Genomic DNA, 25,384 nt, shown 5'->3' with positions numbered 1-25,384 from the left:
CTTAACATGATGAACAACGTCCTCTAGTCTTTGAATATACCCAATTAATTTAAATCTCAAAGACATTGGACTTACATTATCAAATGAAGATTGAAAATGGCATGAACACTTACATCAATAAAATAATGACACCAGCATCTACATTCTAAGCTCAATGCGATGATTAAAATTTAAACTAAAACGAAATTAAATCAAATTTATTTATCATATATGCGACTTATCCTCGAATACATCGTCAGTGTTTGGGATGGCTGTGATAAAAAATGATAAACATTCTCTTTAAAAAATGCAATACGAAGCATCGTGTGTTGTCACAGGCATTACTAGATCGGTATCCCCAGAGTCGTCGCTACCTGGTGGATGTTGTCGAGAAACCCCGTTAAAGTTGAAGTATCTATAGAACGTCTTTTTCGGGAAATAGGCCGAGTATCTTTGTCGGATAAGAGAATAACGCAAAACAAATGATAGTTGTACAAAGCCCATCAAAATAACACGACAAGCTACTTGCTCAATCTTTAACACAATAGTGTTCCTTATTCTACGCCATACTTTCTCCAAAATGATAACAACCATGCGGCTATTGCACGGCAAACACAAATATTCACAAAATCATTCATTCCTTCATTCACTGAGTTATGGAACAATTTCGATGATATTTAAAGATATGCAGCTTCACTAAATATTTTTAAATTTGATCTCCACGACATGTTCAAAATTACAATATAAACCTTAAGTTCTTTCTAAATATCATGTATATCAAAATCGGAGATCAAAGTTTATCTGTTTATCATGCACATATTAGAAACAATTGCAGTAATCTTAATGCGGTCTTTATAAAAAATCATTAAGGAGATAACTCATTGTGTAGCTATTGTACATCCAGTACTGAAGACGCCGAGTATTTCATTTTTAAATTGTTCAAATATAACAAAATTAGAGTGCAACTCACAGTTTCCATCCGATGAGAGTAAAATTCCTTTTGTTTGGAAAAGAATCTCTTTCTGATGAAAACAACTCATTTAGTTTTATCGAAGCACACATATTTATTAGTTTAAACATTTTTATTGCATCAAATGCATGTAAATGTTATACAAATGATAAGTATATAACAACAGCAAATGGTTTAAGTATTTACTAAGCCTCCTGTAGATTTTAAAGAACATATTTGTAGTTATGTCAAAATTGTTTTATATATATATAAATAGTTCTTGTCTTGTACATTTGATATTGAACTCTCCATCCCACTTTTTTTCTTTTCCTTTTTCTTGTACATATACCATTTAGATTTCCCAAAGCTACTCTACTATCATGCAATTTTGATTGGTAAATGTCTTATTATTTAGATAATTTCATATTTCAGGGAAGAACCGTTTACTGATGCTGTAAGAACTCGTGGTTAAACCCTCTTGCTACTTTGTGTTAATATTATAATAATATACTGTTATAAATGTGTACAAAAAGAGCAATAAAAATGTTTAAGTTCATGGGAGAGCTTGGACGAGGAACAATGTTAACAGGTTGTAAACAACAATTACTTCCAAAACAAATACTGTACAGATTGTTTTTTTAGAATCAAAATTCAGTAATGACATATATTCCCCGAACAACAAGATTGTCAAGATTGTATGACAGTATCAGATTTTTACTTTAATTATTCCATGGGCTGAATTCATTGTGTTGTGACGTCATTAGCTGATGTGATAACTGTATAGATATACTAAAGAGACAGCAATTTGAGCTTTGTCTAAAATGACATTATGCCCATCCAAGTGTGATGGGAAATGTCAAAATACATTTACATTTTACCATAAATGCTTTCAATATTAAATATATGAATAAACAATAACCCACTTGACTAACCGCAATTTCTTTAGTTTTCCTTTGGAATTCATAAGTAAAAGAAATCACCAGTCAATCAATAAAAAAATGCGCATTTTTTTTTATTATATTAGTCAGTTTACACATTTCATTTATAATCAATTAGTGGCCAAATACAATCATAATAGTCAATCTTTAGTACTATGTTGCTGATGCAGTTAAACTTGATAGTGAAAAAATAAGTATAATGTCACTTTAATCACATAATAATATATAGGTTTTTATTATATGTTTATATGAGAAATGTATAGGTGAGAAACATAACAGACAGTGTATGGATAAATCACAGAACAGCTTATCAAAATAAAAAATCTACAAAAGTTGTTCAATGTTCTAAGATCCTGAAGCGGAGAATGTTGAGTTTACATGTTTACTGTGAAATATATCTACTGTTGTTTCATAACACTTTCTTAAGTCAAAGTCACAGAATCCTATATCAAACTTCCCTTGTGTGGCCTTGTATATATCTAACCCTCGACCTATCTTAATAATCCAACCATTGTTAAATCTGCAATAGAAATAGATCAATTTATTAATTATATGAAGTCTATGTGGTAATAAACTGGTTGAATTGGAGTGGTGGCCTAGTGCTTAATGTGTCTGCCTCTCAACCCAGAGATCATGGGTTCGAGTCCTACTCAGGTCACCACCATGTTTCTTCATATGACACCTGTCCAGTACTGGTTGGTTCCAGGAAGCGGACTTGAAAGTGATTAATATAAGTTGCAAGAACTTGTTTCGCAATCGAGCTTAAATAAATATATTTATACCAATAAACTGTCTTAGAACTGCTTAATCAACAGTAAGGGGATAATTACTTAATTAGGTCTATATGACATTTGGATCTTTTCTTCATTTTTTTTACTCTTAGCTTGTCAGTAGCAACTTAATTTACCTATGTAACCAGTGCAGATAAAGATTAGCCAGTAATGTGTGCCATTTGATCATGGTTTGTACTGGCAGCTATTGGGCCAGTACTTTTTGGAAATTTTCTGTGAAAATGATACTGACTTTTGTGAAGAAGTCCAATTAGGATATTAAGCCCTGTATGGGTTAAAGTTTCAATGAAATAATCCAATATACTGGTAACAAATCCAACTAGCCTCATACTAGATAAAAACACAATATAATATTATTTATATAGTATTCCACAAAATATTTTAACATTCTCCTTCAAAGTTAACATATCTATATGAGGATTTTTCAAAAAAACTAAGACTCTTGTGTCTTAATATACCATTAAATTTAGAAAGTTTTTATTTATGTGACACTTGTAAATTGTTTTCTACAATTTGAGTATAAGATTTTAATAAACACCTGCTCCTTGTGATTGATAATATCTGTCATATGTTTCGGTTCGGACCAAAATATCAGTCCAGAGAGGACCCGTCCAATGGCAAGCCTCGTTACCGCCCATGGGCCGATTCCCTAGGGACGGATATTCTGATCCGAACCGCAAACATATGTCAGATATTTTTTCTTGCATACTCTGCCATATCATTTCATATTTAAAATGGTTTACCTCATTATGTTATATGTTCATTGAAATTCAAGTCATTTCATCCATAACTATTTTCTTACAATAGCGTTTGAATTAACAACTTAAATAACAAAGGGGAAATGACATCATCCTAAGCACATATTTCCCTTCTAAAACGACATCATTTTAACGCGGTTCATTCATAAAGTGAGCTAAAATGACGTTGTTGTTTGGCATGCGACTCATCTGGCACCCCCATGCCAGTTGAAATTTTCTGCATGGGTAAAACTCACGGAAATGCTATGCAAGAAATTAGAATAACCAAGGTTACACAAACCCAGTGCAGCAGATAAAAAAAGTTTTTGAATCTAAGTTGTTTTTCTAGTTTATTCATAATTTGTTGTCTGTTTTTCCATACATTCGTATTGCAAAGGCTGCTCTGTAAGTTAGCATGCTTGACTATTCTCAGTGCTTGATATATTTTAAAACAGGTGATAGTTTTCTTAAAGTTCATAATAGTGAACATTATGTTTTTCTTCTCTTCAAGTGGATGACTGATGTGATAGTTATAAAGTGTTATAAAATTCAAAATAATACATTGAAGAGTTCAATAAAATGTTGGTACAAAGACCATCACAAGAATTCTTAGATGAAAAAGGGGCATTTTTTTTTGTTTTATAAATTACAGAGCCACAAGTTTGTTTATTCTTCCAAATTGAAAATCAATATTACTTACGGTCAATAGAAAAAGTGGGGTATTACAAAATGAAAGCAGATGTCTGGGCTGGGTCTAAGTAAGGATAATAGGATAAACAATCAGTCAATCATATAAAACTATATATAAACAATCATACTTAAAACAAACTCAGTAGAGACTATGATATAACTTACCTGATTTCTCTATCGTGTAGAGTCTGTGAAAACTCTATCTCAAGTGCTATTTGATAGGATAACAGACTTGTTGTCAGTTCAGACAGCTTGGACTGCTGGAATCTTCTCTGATCTCCATTCTAATGTAACATAATAACAACACTTAGGTTCCAATAATGCATGATTTCTTATCTATATTCAATACAAATATCCTATATGTTCATACTATACATTTAAATTGAAAGTTAATATCAGTACTGCCTTTCATTTTGTAGTGTTGGAAAATCATATATTTATTGTCAAGATTTACATCAATTTACAAGGTTATAATGCTGGTAAAGACACCAAGTACAAATTTGTACATTATATAAGGCCTAAGCATGTACAAAATTAAAACCCTTAACTTAAGAAAGTCAATTGCAAAGCTTGTTCATGTGTAGGACATAAAGATATTCAAAAGTACAACTTGGATTCAAGAAATTGAAAATCAGGGCACATGGTTGCTAACCAGATATTGTCACTTGAAGGTTTCCACTACATTTTTTAAAGATTATTTTAAAATTTATTTGTGAAAATGGCAAACAAATTTCCCTTTGCTTCTTTAATCCAATGATAAAATCTTAGAACTAATAAATTATACTAAAAATGTAACAATTAAGGGAGCGGTGGCCTAGTGGTTAAGGTGTCTGCCTCTCAACCCAGATATCATGGTTCCAACACTACTCGGGTCACGACCATGTTTCTCAAAATGACACCAGTACTGGTTGGTTCCAGGAAGCGGACTCGAAATTGATTAATAAAAGTTGCAAGAACTGCTTTTTGCAATCAAGCTTAAATAAATATGTTTAAAACAAAATGTAACAATGTGTCAACTTAATAACATGTGCTTTTTAAACTGCATTGTATTTTTAATGCTGGCACCAGTGTAAAACCACCAATCTCACTTGAGCCCTTTAGATGGCTTTTGAAAATAAATAATCAGATAAATTATTGGTATATTTTTCATGTGAAACTAACAAGTGTTTTTCATGGTAAACTAACAAGTGAACTAGTTAAATACAAAATCTAGTACATGTATTACCTCATCCTGCCCAGTGATCAATTTTATCTTATTTACTTTCGCTTCTGATTTTACAAGAAGTTCACAAAAACGCAAGAAGTTATACAACTGAAAGACAAAAAATAGCACACTGTTCATCTTTATCATCTTCATATAATTACAGGTCATATACACATTAAACACTGACTAGAGGTGGGTCATTAATATTTCATACTTATTCCCAAATATTTTACAACTCAAATTGTCCTAGAGTTAGATTTGTAACACAAGATAAAGATAAACATACAAATTATATAAGTATGTAAATAAATACAACAAGAGCTGACAGTAGGACAGCGAGCCAGGCTTTTTGCAGTGTCTGATACTTAAACCAAGAATTTTCTAAAATCACAAAGGGTCATATGTCAGTTATAATGTGTGTCGGAGCTATGGATGTTGGACAGAGACATTTTTTTAATTATGGTAACAAAGACATTTTATTAAGTTTCAAGAGAATAAATTTAAAGTATTGGAGATTGATATTTCATGCAAAACCTTAACCAAGAATTTTCTATGTGGTGGGGGGACCTTGGAGGGTGACCAATTATGGTCACAAAGACAAGCATTAAGATTAAAATGAATACCTTCAGTTGTTTTTAAGACTTGATGTGGCATTTTCACAAAAATCCTTAATACAGTAAAAATTCATGTCAAACATATGAGCATTGGAAAATCACCTACAATTATGATCAACAAGACATGTTTATGTCTTAAGACAGCTTTTTCGTAAAATTGGTCCGTCTCCAGACCATTCTATTTGAAAGACCCTGATGCAAGTTTATGTCTTCAGCTGTCTTGAAGACAGATGTTTATGGTAAAACCTTTACTTATAATTTTCTAAGTTCACAAAGGGCCATCACTCTGTAAAAAATTCATGCTAGAGTTTTGTGCCTTGGAAAGTGACCTCCAATTATGATCTTAAATTAGAGTATGAAGTATCAAGCAAATATGTTTAGTTTACCTGATGTGTTGACCTAATGTATGGGTCTTCAACTGTAACTTCTGTTAAATTTTCATCAAGAAATCTTCCAAACAGCCTTTCAAAACTATGCCCAGTGGAATTACTTTCTATGTGAATCTGTTCATGATATTTTCCAGCTAAAATAATCATCAATCCATTCAATTTTTACAAGAAAAATGGAAGGTCAATAGCTTTATCTTGAGAAACTAGGGTATGACTTTTTCATTGTCTTATAAATAACAATCATCGTCATCATTAATCTGTACAGATGGAAACAAAAGTAGAATATATGGGTGCTGTTTACAGGTAGTCTATCTTTTGATGTACATTATAACCATGTAATCTTGTTTTTTTTTTCTAAATTTGGACTAAAATATGATTTAATTAATATAAGCAATAATTGAATTCCTCATAACCTTGTTTGCTAAACAATTTATTTCATATTTAATAAAGCAAAGTAAAATTCAAGTCAAAAATAATTGTTATAACCGGATATTGTTTTCACTATGACCATGTTTGTTGAAAGTGAAGTTTGCTGTATTGATTTCAGTTTCATTTGCTTTAAATTACAATGTATATGTATTAAAATATGTTATTTATGTTTTAATACATTAAAAGTTTACCTTCTTTTTCTTCCTCTACTTTCTTCTTAAGTTCCTCGGCTCTCTTCATATACTCATTTATCTTTGTTCTAATTCCCTCTTTCTTTTCTGTTGGGGTACCTGCAGAATATTTATTTTAACGATTTTAATCAGGGTTCTTTTTTATTTAGAAAATGTTTTAACTCTCGATGACTTTATAAGAATAACAGTTCTGCCCTTGTTAGAATACAAGTTATGGAATTGATGAACACAATTTTTAATTTTAGTTCTATACATAGTTGAACAGTTTTATAACAAGAGCTGTCAGAAGGACAGCGCGCTCGACTTTTTTAGTGCTTGCCTATAAAACAAAACTTTGACAGTTAAGGGCACACAAAACTTTAACTAGGAATTTCTAAGTACAAATCAAGAAACATTTTCACAGAGTTATCTTCTCTTGCTTACAGATAGGTCTCATGATGGCACATAAGAACTCCAACTTCCAAAGTAATATCTCAAATGGTTAAGTCAACAAGTGGACAAGAATGAAAATTTTAACTGAGTTTCTAAGTCAAAAAGGGCCATAATTCAAATAAAATCCTTAACAGAATTACCTTCTCCTGCCCATGTTTTGGGACCATGATGGTAAACAAGTATTCCAACTTTCAATTTAATATCTCAACCAGTTCAGTCAAAAAGTTGACTGGTACAAAAAAGTTAACCAAGATTCTAAGTCGATAAAAGGCCTTAATTTTTAAAACAAATCCCTGACAGAGTTACCTTCTCTTGCGTACAGATGGGGGTAATGATGTGAAATAGCATTAAAAGTTTCAAAGCAATATCTCAAAGGGTTAAGGCAATAAGTGGATTTTACCCATATTCAATGTATTTTCTAAGTCAAAAAGGGGCATAATTCTGTCAAAAACCTTGACAGAGTTATGTCCTCTTGTCTGTTGATGAAGGTCGTGATGGTAAACAAGTATGGTCAGTTTCAAAGCAATACCTCCAATGGTTTTGAAATAAAGTGAGGTGGTACAAAAAACTTAACCAAGCTCAATACACTTTCTAAGTCAAAAAAAGGGCCATAATTCTGTCAAAAACCTTGACAGAGTTATGTACTCCTGTCTGTAGATGGAGGTTATGATGGTGAACAAGTATGGTAAGTTTCAAAGCCATACTTGTAATACTTCTGAAATAAAGTGGGGTGGTACGAAAAACTTAACCAAGGTGTGACGCCAACGCCGACGCCGACGCCAACGCCGACGCCGACGCCGACGCCGGGGCGAGTAGGATAGCTCCCCTTTTCATAGAAAAGTCGAGCTAAAAATGTTTAAGGCAATTTAACAGAATGTACATATATTACACATTGACAAATCTTGGTTAAATTCAAAATTGAATACTCCAAAGCTCTTAAATCTGTCTTACAAATCTACCTGTACTGATTAACCAAATGCACTTTTTTCCATATTATGTTTGATTTTTAAGAAACTTTTGACTTTAAAGTAATACAGTGCACTTTTGAAACAATATTTAATTTTGAACATTATGATACACCATTACAAGATTACACAAAAATGGACCAACCTTTTAACACATCAATGAGTAACTGAAGACCTTCCTGATAACAGACAACAGCATCTGGATAACGGCCTGCTGTGTCTAGTTCAACAGCTCGGGTCAACACTCTTGTAGCAGAAGCCAATACACCTGCTAACTTATCTGCCATAACTCTGTCTATCAGTATCTATAAAGGTAAAGTATCGTACTCAAGGTAAGTTTATATAAAGTTGGAAAGTTTGAGATAAAAATAAATAATTAAATACTAGTAGCTATTGCGACATCTATTTAAATTTTAAAGTGACATTATACCCATCCAAGGCAAGGGTATATAGTGAGTGAACAGGTGCAAGTCAAATTAGGTTAACATGATGCTGTAATTTCTTTGAATTTTATAGTTTTATATGGTAACTCAAGTGGCTCAAGGAAACATCTGTACAAATTCTTCCGAATTAACCTATAATGTTCAATTTAGTGGGACAGTCTTTTTTATATTTTAGATAGGTTTATATTTTATACTCAACATTTTTTAACATCAACTGTTGGTAAGTCACCATTATATCAGTCAGTCTTTTGAAATATGGAGTCAATTTAGCTAAATTTGACAATGAAAATATGAGCATAATGTCACTTTAAATTTTTACAAAAATGATTGTGCAATTCCTTTTCCAACATGAGGTCTCCTTTTCTCCCGCATGGTGATTGAATTAACCCATTACCAGAATATACACGCCTTTTAACGCCTTTCTCACCCCCCTTTTTATTGTCTCAAATGGTGAAAAAATGCCTTATTTAGGCCCCATCACTTGTTTTTATTTGAGAAATGTTGTTTAAAAAAAGTGACCATTTTTTCGGTGCTACCCCCTATACAAAAGATACATCTGGGGGTTGCTGTTTGGGGGTTTATCGCCAAAAAAAGGCTAAAAATGACCCCAGGTCAATCATAAGGTAATGTGTAAACAACGCTAAAAAGCCTTTTACTCTATCTCAATCCATTCAGAAGTTGCAGTACTTTGAAATCAATTTTGATGGAAAAAAATCCTCATTTAAGGGTAGCGGTGGCCTAGTGGTTAAGGTGGTCTGCCACTCAACCTAGGGATCATGGGTTTGAGCCTAATCATGTCATGATAGGGGTGTCATCGATAAGGATTTTGTATCGATATATCGGTAATGAATTATCGGCGATACAGCGATATATCGAGTGCCAGGCAAAATTAAGATTTCAAGTCTTTTTTAATTTGTTTCAATATGCAGTTATATTTAAACACATGCAAAAAAAATAAATAACCTATGAAAAGTGAACAATTTGTTTCTTTTTTTCATTATAATCTTTAATGATAACTTAATATGACTAGTAACAATAATGTTTAAAGCCTTTTCTATTTTACTTTTGTTGTTGTTGTTGTTGCTAATACGTAGTTCCGGATTATGCTAAATCCCGTTCCTGCCGTTCCATTAGTAAGGCGGGGTTTAATTGCCAAATTATAGTGTTTAGAACGGGAATAATTATTAAAGTTTAACATATGTAATCATAATTATACAAAGAAACACTTACAAAAATTTTCTTGGCATTTTCCCTTTAAAAAATCTGAATTGGGGGAGTCTTGACCCCAACTTAGCAGACATGCGAGATTACAACGAAATTCAGCAGCATTCGTTAGAGACACTGGAAGGTAACTCTGGTGTTGGTTTCCGTTTTCGTTTTCGAAAAAAAATGTTTGAAATACGTTAGTTCTGCCTTCATTACTTTATTTGTCGCTTTTATTTTGGCGTTTGGTCTAACAGTACTAAAAAACCCGTTTGCTGAAGTCTCTTTGCTAGAAATATGTGTGCATTCGATAAATATCCGATATTTAAAAAATGGAATCGATATCAATCGGATAACAAAGATCGTTGATACACTGATATCGATTGAATCGATTACACCCCTATGTCATGACCATGTTTCTTCATATGACACCAGTACTGGTTGGTTCCAGGAAGCAGACTCAAAAGTGATTAATATGTATATTAAAGACAAAAAACTATGTGTTTTCACCTTATATAACAGAGGCCTGTAAATGGCCTCGTCCCAATCAAAATTTTATTTATCTCATAGAGTTTTCCAAATATCTGAACTTTTACCAGCTTTTCTACTTCCCAAATTAGCAATTTTAGCTATAATTTTCCCAGTCAAGAGGCTAAGGCCTCTTCCTAATTAAGTGAGAACAAACACAGTTAATCAGTTTACACCACGATCATCATTTTCACATACATATATATACATGTATTTTTCTCGTTAATATTGTATTCAATTCTATAAATTCAATTTGTTTGTTAGTAAAACATCATGTACCCCTCATGCTCATGAGGAAATAAACAGATATTTATAAGAAAAATCCAATTTTTCTAGCGGACCTGTACTGACTACTGTACAGTAACCTTGTGATAATGAATGAGATCATTAATTTTATTTTCTTGAATTCTTAGCATACTTATATTTACCTAGACAGTAAGTCAAATTATCGTCTTGTACTATAAACAACAGAAAATTAGTAGATTCAAATTCGTTCACAAATGGCGTACGCGAAACCAGGGGAAATAACTTTATTCATGTTTCAAAGTAAATTTCACGTTGTGTAAATCTTACTAAGACCGGAAGTTTACGTTTCTAAGGCAAATACAAATGGTTGAAAGATGTCAGGTTTACCGAGGGAAGTTTTAAAATGGATACAGAGCCTTGATTTAACTTGGCAGGTGAAAACACCAAAATGGTACATATATTTTCTGTTTTAAAACGATTTTAAATTGTTTTTTTCTTTAACTGTTTTCTTAAAATAGAGTTTCAAAAAGTTCTGCAAAACTAACCATCTCAAACCCCTCGCGGGGACGTGATAAGTCACTTCAGAGAAAGCTATGAGACACAAGGGAATCCGGAAAGCAGTCCCTAACTCTTATTGAATAGACCCCTTGGTTATTTTACATGCACAGTGTATATCACCAAAACATATGAGGATTACCTGGATTTCTTACCAGTACACCTCTAGTTAGGTGTGACTCTGAAAAATCCCAAGGCTGTTACCCAGGATCGAACCCGGGACCTCAGGAGTGACATCCAGTGGTCTAACCAACTGAGCTATCGTGCCACCAAAACAGACACTTTGGGTCAAACCCTATCACCCGGCTTGAATCCATAAAGGTCAATAAAAATCTTTTAACGTTTTTTTTTTTTATGAATGGGACATCTTTCTTAATCATTAGTGTTGTCCACAAGAATAAATAAAAATCTCAAGTCTCGAAAAAAAGTGAAGAGTGCAGACTCAAAATATAAAAAACACAAATTCCTGGTCAGTGACAAATCGGCAGAGTTCCTGGCTTGATGTTCATGCCTCTGGTTCACTCCTTAATTCGCTAACAAAAGGGAGTACACCGTTTGTGCTCCTGCTCAGTAAAGGCTTAGCATGAAGCCGAAACCTCTCCTCGTATTCCTAGGTCCAGATGATGAATTTACTATCGAAATCAATAAAAACATTTTGTAATGTTTTTGGTATTAAAATGTGATTGAAAGGGAGTTTGATAAACTATTTGCAGACATAGGAAGATAAACTTAAGTTTTTATTAAAATGTCATTTTTAATTTGTTTTGAAAGTTTGTGTTTACATTTTGGGGTCTGCAATCTTTTTTTTATAGACTTGATGGTACATGGGATTTTGTAATTGTCCTTATGTAATGATACATATTTGATAGAAATTGATTAATAATTTGCAGGGATATCACGAATGGTTACCTTATAGCAGAGATTTTTTCCTGGTACTTCCCACAAGACATTCAGATGCACTCATACAACAATGGTAGATCATTAGACTCAAAACAAAAAAATTGGGATCTACTAAAGAATGTGAGTATAGAAAACACATCTAGTTTAGTGCACCCAGGTAGATAAATAATATAAGAATATTAACTCACTTGCTTATTGTGGCCTGCTGCCCACACCTCTTCTTCTTAACATGTTTATTTTCAAAACTACAACAAAATTCAGAATAACACTTAGAAACAGAATAAAAGCAAAGTAATTAATCACATGCACACTCATTTAGTTCTGGGATCTGCTTTACTAGATTCTATCCAAGATTTGTAATATATGTAATTTGTGGACTTGTTTATTATGCTTTTACCAATTAATTAAGATAAAACGTGCCATATTAAAAATATATTTACAATACTGCATGTTTGTAATGTCGCTTTTCATTGGATAATCGTGACGTTTATATAATATTCCTAGTATTGTTTCTGATTTAATTGTCAAAATTATAGACTGTGTTTTGTAAAAGGAAAATGACATCAGGCAGCTTGGAAGAGAGATATATGTATATTATATAAGTAATCAAAATCATAAATTAATGCAAATTACTAATAATAGATTTATTTAAAAAGAAAATTGTGTGAATTTTACACAAATTGTAGAAACAGTGAAGCAATGTACCATGTAATATCAACAAGATCCTGTTGGATGTTTGCTTTGTAGATTTATGAAATAACTTTAAGGTATAGTAAAAATACAAGAACACCTTTCTGTTTAAGTTTAATGTCTTGGACAGGTTAGCATCTCTACAACAGATGTCTGTCCTTTATATCTTTTGATATTCTTGTTACATGTGCTACAGGCATTTTCAAAGTAATCTATAGCTTTAAATTCTGTTTGATTTGCAATTAAATTTAGCATAATTGTTCCAGTCTTCATAACCTTTCATACATGGCTATTTTTAAACATTCTGTAGTTTATAAAAAGACACAAGCTGGAGATACCTGCTGATGTTATTGACGGAACAATCCACTGTAAAGAAGGTGCAGCAGCTCTCCTGCTAGAAAGAATGTATGAAATACTCACAAACAGAGTGTAAGTTTTCCATTGAACAAATGAGCCGCGTCATGACAAAACCAACATAGTGAGTTTGCAACCAGCATGATCCATGCTGTTCGCTATCAGTTTCTCTACTTGTTATAGGGTTTGTAAGCGAACAGCATGGATCCAGATCAGACTGCGCGAATGCGCAGGCTGGTCTGGATCCATGCTGGTCGCAAACACACTATGTTGGTTTTGTCATGACGCTGCTCAAATTATACTATAACATTTACATAATACATTGTTCAAATTTTAACACTAACTTAGTCTCATTTTCAAAAAAAAAAAAAAAAAAGAATTTCAAATATGTCCTATAAAATACTGTCATACAACTCATTTTGTAACTGATCAAAATTTACTGCATTTCTCTTCATTTTATTGTGAAAATGTTTTCTGTACTGACTTTACACATATTATATTGTTAGTAAATGTAGTAAACTGTTATTTAATGATTATTTGTTTATTTAATAAAGATCAACAAGGTGATTATAACTATTACTTTTTTCATTTTCTTGCATTTCACAGTTCTGCTTTTTTGCTTTGTACTTTCCATTTCATTATGTCTTTGTTAAGACAATTTAAAGGTTGCTGATTTTTTTATATGCTTTTCATATTTAAGTGTTTTAAAAGGTTATTTTCGTATTTTAAAACAGAAATTACTGAAATATTAGATTGAATTCCTTTAATAATTAACATGTCCTTTAAATGGAAAAAAAAGATTGAGTTATACTTTTTGAGTAAGTGTCCTTACAATTGCACTTCCAATTATCATTGAGGTGTTCCAGGATTAAGCTTTTATGAAAAAAACACCATACACCCTCCAGTGGTTGATTTCCTTCAAAAGTGAATCTGCATTTTGAATGTTCTAACTTGTAGGAAGCATATATAGTGTTTTGTTCACAATTGAGCTTGAACTTTTTCACAAGTATAATACTACAGATAAACCTTTAGTCACAAATCATTGCATAGTATTCTTCACAGTGCAAATAATGGCAAATCATTTGTGGTAAATGTTTTGAAAAACTGTTTCAAGAAAAAAGCAAAAATAACAAATGTATCTTGTATTGTATGTACATTAAACAAATATGAAGAATTAGAAAGAAAATCCATGTTATAATACAAGTCAGACTGAGATTCACATGAGGTTCCATGAGCTACCTTTTTTTAAATGAAAGTTAGAATTTAAAGCTACATGCCTCCAGATGAGTCAAAATATTTTTCATAAAATCAAACTTGAGAAACATGTACTATAATTTTAGGAAATGTAAAACGATTCAAGATTCAAGTAGATCTATTATTTTACATGTTCTGTGTGATTAATGACTGATTTTTCAGTACTTACAACTAAATTGCTACTGCGTTACTAAAGCAGTAAGGGTTTTTTATGCATATTTTGACAACTTTTTGGTAATCTTCGTGGATTGTAAGTGCCATTGAATATGTGTAAATTGCTTCCTTTTGATAACTAACAATATTAAACATTCAGATACATTTTCAAAATTTTAATGACAATTAGCATGAATCTGGAGGCATGCTGCTTTAAATACACATTTACCTATAAGGAGGTATATAATAAAAGAGTATTGTAAGAGAACCTTTATTTAGAACTTGTACTTGGCTCTTGTGATTTTTCTAAGTCTGGAATACTTGAAATAATGTGTTGCTAACCTAACCAGTTGCAATGACTGTTAGAGAATACAAATACCAGATTAAGGTTATCTTATGTTAACCTTAATGACAAAAAAATCTTTTAATTTGACCAAGTTCTTAGGATTGAAAATGTATGAACAAATCATGCTTTTTTTGAATTACCTCATCTCATGTCAATCACATATACATGTATTGTGTTTTTTTTTTATATCCATATCCAAATGTATCCACATCATATTCTTCGTTAATAAGGTTTCTTTTTACAGAGAAAAAAGTGTTGTTTTGATTAATGAGATTAATTAAATTTTGATTTTGCATAAGACTTACCTTTAGCTTTATGTGTTTAATATGATGTCAAAATTTTTGTTCATTTTAATTAATAATAAATATTGTCCAACAATGTAAGTAAATCAAAGTTTCAACATTAGCTGAATAGAAAAAGTAGAAGAAAATTTTTTTTTCCATCTATATTTTCTGCCTTTTTTGTAATAAAATGAAAAAAGAAAAAAAAAACATATATTAAGTCTTATAAATTTTCTTCATTATAAATTTTAAGCAAAATATTTTTTAAGAAAAAAATTAAATTTTCTTGTTTTTGTAATTTTTCAGTGTTAGGAAACTTCCACCAGATTTTGAGCCAGACTTCACAGATCGAGGCTACCAGAACAAATTACCAATGCATGCACGCTCAACTGCAACACAATCTGTCAAAAATAATCTCAGAATTACAGAGATACAAGCTGATTCTAGTCTTATACTTAATTCACAAAAGGTAAGGTAGTGGTTATAAGAATTAAAAGACCTTGTGGAATTTTAAAAAGTTAATAATAATGATAATATTGCTATTTACAGAAGGTAACACATTTAGAATATAATGCAGCAATCATATATATATCTTATTTCCAATGTGGCCTTCTAGTAGAAAAACAACAGCAGAACATGCATACAGGGACAAAAATATAATTGTTTCCAGAATCATTATGCCGTTTAAACTGCCTTTCTATTCCAACATTTAGGATTACATGTACACAATATAAATGGCCTGTGTAAGGAAATTTCAAAGTAAAGGGTATTGTTACAAATTTTCAGCATTTATACACCTTATTATGAAATCTCAAACATCAAAAACTACATGTTTTTTAAAAAAGTTCAAAATATTACAGGATTTTTTTTAATTAAAAACATACAAAAAAGAAATTAAATGAATTAAATAATTATGAACATTTTTGAGATAAGATGTTAACTTTGTTCAAGAAAAATGATTTAAAATCTGATGCTTAAAAACAAAATATGTTTAGATTGAATTTTATTCATTGATTCTGATCTCTGCTTTATAATACTAGTTACAATTACAGAAAATATTTAGCTTGTTGCAGTTTTAGTTGTTCCAGTAAATGCTTTACACCATTTGATAAAATGGGCTATTTCTAGGATCAATTCAAGCCATCATTCACAAGTCATATGTTCAACAGTGACTATAAAGGCACAGTGTAAGAGTAACAATCATTACTTTATAATGCTTTTTTTTTCAGGCTCAGAAAATCATCAATGAGCATATAGATCACAGACGCTTAGAGAGAAATGAGAATCCTGACAGATTCAATATCAAACCATCAATAGGTGAATCAAGCTTCCGTCACCCACTGCCTCAGAGACAGGAAGATGGCAATCAAGAAGCCAACGGTCCTGAACCAGAACGAAGTTAGTTATCATCTGTTTAGTTTTTAGATTAAAAAAAAAGACTTTCACCCTTACCTTATTAAATTTATATGAGAAAATTGCCTCTTTGTAATTGACACTGTATGAAAATGGCTAATGTTATGATGACAAAAATATAGATTCTGGGTATACTGTACCAAAATTCTGACTTACATTAATGTTTACTGGTTACATAGGCAAGTTATTATCACAGCTATTGTTTTGATTTCATAATATTTAATGGACTTAAAACCATGAGCTTCTTTTAAAATATAATTGAGCCACGCCATGACAAACCAACAAAATGGGTTTGCGACCAGCATGGATCCAGACCAGCCTATGCATCTGCGCAGTCTGATCAGAATCCATGCTGTTCGCTATCAGTTTCTCTACTTGTTATAGGATTTGTAAGCGAACAGCATGGATTCTGATCAGACTGCACTGTTGGTTTTGTCGTGACGCGGCTCATATTTAGATTTTTTGCACCGTATTTATTATTGATATTAATTTCTTACTGAAATGACTTTAAACTGTAATATAGATAAAGAAATCCGTAGATAATTGAAGGAATATAACTTCTTATGCTTTCACTCTTTTTTAAAGATTTAACTCTTATTATAGTGTTTTCATTGCATTTGTACAAAGTAACAGTTAACAATGGGGCTTTCAGTTGTTGAAAATTATATTTGTTTTACATAACTGAAGTGTTTTCATTTGTAATAAAGGGAATGTATGCTCTTGTTTTGTTGTCTCAAAAGATCCTTTTATTGATCTATGTAATGTTTATATTGCATTATATTATTTATTTTCAGCACAAAGCCCCATGTCAAGAGAAACAAGCGTACATTTTAAGGAGGTTCAAGTAAAACAACTGGACAAGAATGCCTTGTACAACATGCCCATACAGGGATATTGATTAGAAAGAGACATTTTATCAACCTATTTGTTATAACTATTCTTATTACCCATTAAATCACTACATTTTCCTGAGCTCAGTTCATTTCTATTTCCTTACAGATGTTTTAAAATGGACACCTGTTGCTATGATACTGGATTCTTCTTTTGTTATTTAAAAATATTTTAAGATAATTAGACTAAAATTGAAGAAAATAGAGACTGGTCAGACTTATTCGTATGTTGGTTACTGGCCTGGTTCTATACTGGCAGCATAGTGGCAGTTCATTGTAGATACTATATGGCTTGTACATTGAAATTATCTACTGATAAAACAGATTTTAGGCATTCTTTATTCTTCAATGGTCATTTATTTAAAATACAAGACCTACTCAATTGCATTAGGATAATATTAATTATGAATACACTTGAAGAAATTTAGTTCATCATGTATTCACCAAATTGTTTCCAGAAACTGCCTTTCTATACTGACTATTAGGATTACATTTACATATAAAATACATGTATCTTATATGATGTTTTAACAATACATTAACCATACTTTCTATCAATGTTATGTACTTAATAAGGAAGAAAACAGTTAAATATCTCAAAACTGCATGAACTTATCTAGTTATATTTTGATGTAAAACTTCATAAACTGTTTCAAACACACAGAACAGTATTGTTATTTCACAATAAGTAACCATGTCCCTGTGAATAGCCAGATTTATATTTTACTTATATCTTTTGGTTCATTTTGGAAGTTTAGCTTTGCTGAGCAAACTGTAGATTTTCATCAATTGCTCTACTATTTTGGTGTGGTGATTACACTATACTCCATTTATAACTTTTTCAAGTTGTTTTATTTTGTTACATTGTGTTTGGTACGGAAATTATACTTGGACATACATGTACATCATTTATACTTTATTATATAATAAATACTGTGAAAGATTGATTTTTTTGTCTTCAAAAAGTTTAGCTTAAGACAAATTCACTGCATTGTAACCAACTGTATGATTAACTTATTTCTCCAAGAACATTTTGGACGTTTGAGGGGCTAAAAATGGCCTCAATTCGACCTTACCAATGCTGAAAAGCCTTTGTCTCTATCTCAATCCATTGAGAAGTTGCAGCTGTTGAAATCAATTTTAAGGAAAAATCAAGGCAAAAAAATGATTTTTGGCAATTTTAAGATATCCCCTCGTTGCCATGGTAACAGGAAATATAAGATTGACCATGCCGTTACAGGGCTATGGTCCAGTCAACATTTGTGCCAAGTTTGAACAGTATTGAAGCCCTTTTTTATAGTTTCATACCTATTTGAACTTGTAAACAAAGGCTTCTATTGAATAAAAAAACAGCCATTTTTTCACAAAATGCTCATGAAGTTATGGGTTAATTGTTATCATTACATGATTAACTCTACTTATTAAAAATAAAAAGGTGGATTATTTTTCCTAAACCAGTCGATAGATTTTGATCAAACTTTACGGAGGGCAGCTACATATTGTATTGTAAAAAAATATCAGAAACTTACAATGCCCAGGGCCTTGCCAGGGCTTACATATTTGTCATGTAGCATCACCAGCGGACACAATGTGGTCCTCTACAGGTTCAAAGCTGGCCATGCCTGCCCAGGTGTTGTGTAGAATAATATAAGAAAACATATTCCACAATAAAATACAACATTAAAATTGACGCAAATGCTTGCGCTTTGTATTTACAAATAGAAAGTTTTTTTTTGTGTTTAAGAGTTTAATATGCACAGTTATATTGTACATGTATCTGATCACTCAGTGATGATCGAGTAGGTCATTTGCGAAGAAATCGGAATAACAACAACAGTAGTGAGTTATCCGGTGGATCTACTGCCGGAATATGACCACTTTGTTAAAACTGGAGTGAAAACCCAGAAAATCAAATAAATCAAGATATAAGAGTCTTTCCTTGCTATTTTACTCATACAGGCTATTACAGTGTACCAAGAAGGAGGATGTGCTGGAGTCGAGGAGAAAACTTCCGACACAACCAACATGCCACATGACAGATTTGATACCTTAGTCAGTTTATCTGTCCACATATGTGATAACAGCAACCGGAATAGGGATGTCAAATAAGTATGGAGGGCCTTCGTTACCAAAATTCAAGACATATAAAGTGTTTCTTGTGTATGTCTTACTAGCAATTTTGACTGTATCCTTGCACAGGAAATAATATGCCCCTTTATCAAAACTTAATTGAGGGTTCCCGCTTTTATTAAACAAGTTTACATATAGATCTTGTATCATAGTTTGGAGACCTTTCTGTTGAAAATGTGTCAGGGTTAAATCGTATACATATACATGCACAGTGCGTTAACTGGAGTGCGGGTATTAGTTACCCGCACTCCAGAGCATGCCCATTGATTGGCTCATTTTTGCTGGGGTTTACATATTGTGACGCTAGAGAAAGGGAAAGCGACAGAAATGTCATATTCAGATGTTCGTTCATTGGTTCATTTTTGCCGGGGTTTCATATTGTGACAACAGGGAACGTGCTTTTATGTTTGACTATGATACAAAAGAGAAAGAACACCAAAACACTCGGCAATCTGATTAATACTTGGGGGCTACGCCCCCTCGTACAAATCAGATAGCCTCGTGTTTCGGTGCTCTTTCTATTACTTATTCCATTGCATACTAGTATTACAGTTGTACATACTTTTGTCTTGTCTCAGGTACAGACATATATCTATAAGTGTGCAAACTTGCTTATGTATAATATGCTAGTTTCAAGTTAAAGATTACTTCCCAAGCTTTCTAGGGATGCATTAAATATAAAAACAAATTAAGTAGAAGTGTTAAAATGTTTGATCCAATGCTGTCGCGGTTTTATTCTGTCTGAAGCCACTCTTAAATTGCAAATTGTTAACTTAATAATTAAATCACCGAAAATCCCCTCAATGATGTCAGAAGGCAATATTATAAATTTTGGAAAATATAGGGAGATAAGCACCAAATAATACACTCAATTAACATTTCTTACTATCTCCCTTTAATATTCATGCATATAAACTTTTATAAAGATTTTGAATGACACGGTGTGACCTTAATCTCGTTAAGTCTAAACCTGCGCTCTGCACATTGTCTTATTATTTTTATTATTTCTGCAATTCAGTTTCAATTTCCTTCCATAGGTTCCAAAAAATAGAGTGGACTCGAAATAATGACGTCGGCCTTTATCAAGTAGTCCTGCGCTCTGTTCATTGTCTCATTATCCTTATTAACATTTCTGTCAAGGTGTTTTAATTTCCTTCCATCGTTTCAAAAGTTATATAGCGGACACGGATTGTCTAACAAACGGACATGCCAATATTATGGGTTTTTCTTTACTATTTATATCACATTTTCCAAAATAAACTAGTAATAATGACCACAATTCATGTGATTTTCTCCACTTGGACAGTATGCAATCCCTTAAACATAGATATTGGACCATATAGACGGACAACCAGTACGCTGATAGGGGGGAGGATGTAAAATTTTATTCGCAACATTGTGACATTATTACTGGTTGATGTTTTATTTTAAAGGTCGAAAATAAATTAGGTTTATAATATTTTATCAGAATATAAGCCTGTTACGCGTAGGGTTCCCAAATGTAGCTTCCTGAGCCTTCTTTTATTTATTATTATTATTATTATTTTTTATTTTCTTTCTTCCTTTATTTATTTTATTTAGTGTGTGTTATGTAAATAATACTAAATATCATGCTTGTTAGCACAGATAAAGACTATACACTTATTCTGTATGCTGATGACAGTGAAATTATATTCGCTCACAAACACACAAGTGCTATTTCTAAAAACAACTCCGGAATGTATTAAAGTCTTGTTCGTTCATTTTGGCTTTTAACTAATATATTGTCATTACATCTATGAAAGATTGAATGTCTTATTTTGGATTCCAAACGTGAAAATTTAAACAAGTTAAAGAGTTTAAGACTGTTTGCGATAGACATATTCTTGACACACAATCTATTAAATATCGAGATCTAAATATCAATAATTCTTTGTCCGGTGATACTATGGTAAATGGTATTCCTTGCAAGGTAAAATCACGTCTGCACGCCTCCAGGTAGCAAAACTATTTTGATAAAATGAAAACTTTGAAAAATGTACTAATATTTTAGGAAAGGTATAAAGATTCAAAATTCTAGTAAAAATTTACATGTTATATGCGATTAATGACCGATTTTTTCAGTATGTATAACTATATTTCTACTGCGTTACTAACGCAGTAAGGGCTATTTTTTGCATATTTTGACCTCTTTATAGAAATTTACATAGGTTGTAAGTGGCATTGATAATGTGTAAATTGCATTCTTTTCGTACTTTACAATATTATACTGTTAAATACATTTTCAAATTTACATGAAAATCATTAAGGGAAGTTATTACTCAAAAGGAATGAACATAAATATCAACATTTCCTTCTTTAGAAAGGGTGCACATGATTCAAACATTTCAATAATAGGTTTAAAACATGTGTGTTGCTTGAACACCTGAAGAAAGTAGATCTGAATAAGAAATTATTTGTCACTAAAGAAGCAAATTATAAACTAAGCAGTTTTTTACCTATTGCCAAATCGAACAGGAGCAAAAGACTGGTCAGGTTGAATTAGCCTATAAGCCATGTTTAAGATAAAGACACTTAAAATAAAAAAGCTGTTTAAATAAAGGCATTTTTGGGGTAATGCGCCTTGAGCCTTATGTAAAGACAAGCAATGTTTTTAGATAACAAGCGAAGAAATATTTATGTTCATCAGATACACAATGCTACCCGTGTAAATCGTAAGATTTATACAATGCCATTCAGCAATAAACATGTTAAAGCAATGTTTTATAGCCTATACAAATCCAATGCACAGTGTGAACAAAAATGTAGAACAAAGCAAACAACAAAATGCAATTTTTATAGTATAAATCGTACAGTTATCAGATGAAAAATAATTTAAATTTAAGAAAAAAAAAAAGGGAAGTAATATGAATGACGGATACACATCCATTACACATATATAACCCTAATGAACTATAATAAACATTTTATCTGATTATAATGAAAAATTATACAATTGTTATTTTTATTTGCAAAGTGAACAAATCAGTTTTATTTAATATATCTTTTGTAGAGTTTTTTGACATGAGAGCCCTAGATTTATTCAAAGTCGGTCGTTGCAAGGTATTAATTTTTATATCTCAAATTTCTGAAATGTGCACAGATCATTAAAAATGGTATGTTGACATTCAATCTCAGGAACAGCGCTTCCCGACAAACCTAACAACAAGTAGTTCTCAAAACAGCTGAAAACTAGCGATGTCAAAGAAAGAAATATTTTTATTTTGTTACAAGTATCCAACAAATTTCAACACATTTAAAGATTAAAAGTAGTTTTGGCTTATAGAATTGTCAATACATGCACAATCACAAATTACACGGATGAATATCATTTTAATTAATGAAAATTACTCGGCTATTTCCGTAAAGCTTCGGATTATTGTGATCGGAATTAAACGCCCACTAAATGAACATTTGTTATTTACACTTTCTGAAAAATAAAGTAAGGATGTTGACTCTAGGACAGGGACGAATTTAGGACAGTCGTCGATCGACAATCAATTTCTACCCCGATCATTTAATCGCTATTTTTAGCGATGTCAATTACCGAAGACTTCAGCGCGTATTACACAAATAAATCTGACAGTCAAGTAGTGAAATAATACATGTCGGACAGTTTGTGTGAGAAGATTTTCGCTTAATTGTTTACATCAGTGTTTAACAACAGGTTTACCGTGAACAAAATACCTCGAAATTGATAAGGACTACCAACCTTAAATGGAAATTCTAAATTTAGAATGATTTGGTTTTCTTCAGGCCTGCCGTGGTTTATCGATTCATGGCGGGTTGGTACAATGGCATGGTTTGAACGTAGAAAATCGAGCACGGTCGTGTCCGACCTAGCAAAAATACGATATTCCATCCGAAATATCGGTTTGTTGTTCAAAAACGGTTTAAGTGGGGACAGTAATGTTATTGTCAACGTCTAGTGATATCATTTAGCTGTAATATGATATATAGCTTTATATGATTTACGTAAGAATGGCTTTGCAATTTTGACTTATACTGGGCCGATTTGGCGAGTTGAAATTCTTGTCTATATAATATATATACAGTATTTGTTTTTTTTCTGGAATTAATTTTTTACACTATCCCAACACTGTGCCGGTTCCCTGTGTGGCCAACATTTTCTTTATTTACTCATTTTGTTGTCATTTGGTCATTTGGAACAGATCATTTATGTTTAGATAGTATCAGTCCTCATTCCAAATTAGATAAGGTCATGCAGCTAAATGTCGCACGCATAGAATCAACTTTCCCAAGCATGCTTGTTCTAAATATGACAAAGTCACGCACAAAATTAAAGTACTACGCATCACAAAATATCAGATTTTATGAATGAAATTCCTTAATTACTGCTTATCTACATATAGGTTTCTTGGTTCAGATGTTGAGCTATATTTTGTAAAACTGGAAAAGAAATTTTCTAAGTTTATTTTTCTGTTGTTAATAAGTTAAAAGAATTGTTAATCAAATAAGTGCATCCATCTTGTATACCATAAATAGCACCAATATATTTACGGCATGCAAATATATGTTGCAATAAGTTGAATTGTTGAATAAATACTTATTCTAACATGTTTGTACTAATTTGTACTTATTTTGTATTGCATAACAGTCTGGATACCTGAACCACTTTGCGCCATTTTAAACATTGTTAAGGCATGTTGTTAAATAGGCCGTACAATATTCTGGTCGCACAAGGGTCCCACGCAAATCTACTTTTGTACACAATGCTAGCCGCATGCGCAAACAAAAGGTTATATAAGGTGGGAATTTTCTATTTGCTGTTTTGTTGAAGTTGAGTTGTTGTAGTTTTAAGTGTTTAATTTGCTTTTAGACTGTTGCTAGAATGTTGTTACGCTATTTGGACACAGACGTCAGTCGATCACAATTGGTAGCTCGAGCCTTTGGGTTATAATGGGCAATAATTGTTATGGGTAGCGATCTTGATCAGCTTTCAGCTTCCGCTTTCTTTTTAAAACACTAAGTCTTGTGATAAACCATGCGATGTATCGAAAACTAAGACTTGTGATAAACTTAAGACTTAAATTTATTCATTTGATAAACGCATATATCATATTCTCTTTCAAAAGTCAATCACAATTATATCTTATGAGATATTAATACAAGAACATCTAATGTCAGCAATGAATTTACAGTTTAAAATTGCATAAAGATTATTAAAAAATTAATTCTTTGTACAGACTTGTAGAAAATATGCACCGAATAAGTAAGTACCTTGAATATTTGTTGTTTCTTGAATAAAAACTTATACTGTATTTAGCAAGTTGTTTGCGTGTGTTCTCGAAAATAAGCTTACTACCCAGACGTCACGTATTAAAGTGTGGAAGTTCACATTTCACAACTTTTTGAAGTAACCCATAATGTGGAACTGTGAAGCTCACAGTCACTGGAAACAAATGAGAATTTTAATATTAAAATTACCAATATATTTATAACGATTAGTCTTATTTAAAAGAATATAATTAATTCAAAAGATTATAACCTCAAATTTTCTTTTAAGGGGGTTAACAGTTTTTAAAAATTTCTGATTAAAATTGCTTGGCATTTCTGCTTTGACAAGTAAACAATTAAAGGAAGATGCATTTGCTAAGCAACTGCACACAAGAAAATGCAACAGGATGTATACAAACATGGCTGCTTAAATC

General features: G+C 31.8%; 2 protein-coding genes across 2 annotated transcripts; one reads left to right on the top strand and one right to left on the bottom strand.

Moving 5' to 3' along the window:
- Positions 1-1,053: 1,053 nt before the first annotated feature.
- LOC132725670 (MIT domain-containing protein 1-like) lies at positions 1,054-11,003 on the bottom strand. Its single transcript, XM_060710845.1, has 7 exons — positions 10,911-11,003; positions 8,454-8,613; positions 6,912-7,010; positions 6,289-6,425; positions 5,310-5,396; positions 4,250-4,368; positions 1,054-2,386 (listed from the first exon to the last, which is right to left on the bottom strand). Exons 2-7 carry the CDS (start codon positions 8,593-8,595, stop codon positions 2,212-2,214), a joined length of 759 nt encoding a protein of 252 aa, XP_060566828.1. The 5' UTR covers positions 8,596-8,613; positions 10,911-11,003; the 3' UTR covers positions 1,054-2,211.
- A 28-nt stretch (positions 11,004-11,031) lies between these two features.
- LOC132725669 (spermatogenesis-associated protein 4-like) lies at positions 11,032-17,646 on the top strand. Its single transcript, XM_060710844.1, has 6 exons — positions 11,032-11,179; positions 12,174-12,303; positions 13,184-13,302; positions 15,568-15,730; positions 16,491-16,659; positions 17,469-17,646. The coding sequence occupies exons 1-6, from the start codon at positions 11,103-11,105 to the stop codon at positions 17,570-17,572; spliced, it is 762 nt and encodes a 253-aa protein (XP_060566827.1). The 5' UTR covers positions 11,032-11,102; the 3' UTR covers positions 17,573-17,646.
- Positions 17,647-25,384: the final 7,738 nt, after the last annotated feature.

Source organism: Ruditapes philippinarum, unplaced genomic scaffold, assembly GCF_026571515.1.
Source record: "Ruditapes philippinarum isolate M1 unplaced genomic scaffold, ASM2657151v2 ctg3452_1_1_1_1, whole genome shotgun sequence".
Classification (NCBI taxonomy): domain Eukaryota; kingdom Metazoa; phylum Mollusca; class Bivalvia; order Venerida; family Veneridae; genus Ruditapes; species Ruditapes philippinarum.
This window is presented reverse-complemented; position numbering and strand designations above follow the sequence as displayed.

Coding starts and splice junctions, on each gene's coding strand:
- LOC132725670 (XM_060710845.1), bottom strand. CDS start 8,595: ATGGCAGATAAGTTAGCAGGTGTATTGGCTTCTGCTACAAGAGTGTTG. Junction 7,011..8,453: donor ACTCATTGATGTGTTAAAAG/GTTGGTCCATTT, acceptor AATATTCTGCAG/GTACCCCAACAGAAAAGAAA. Junction 2,387..4,249: donor CTACACGATAGAGAAATCAG/GTAAGTTATATC, acceptor TTTCTATTGCAG/ATTTAACAATGGTTGGATTA.
- LOC132725669 (XM_060710844.1), top strand. CDS start 11,103: ATGTCAGGTTTACCGAGGGAAGTTTTAAAATGGATACAGAGCCTTGAT. Junction 11,180..12,173: donor CAGGTGAAAACACCAAAATG/GTACATATATTT, acceptor AATAATTTGCAG/GGATATCACGAATGGTTACC. Junction 12,304..13,183: donor ATTGGGATCTACTAAAGAAT/GTGAGTATAGAA, acceptor AACATTCTGTAG/TTTATAAAAAGACACAAGCT.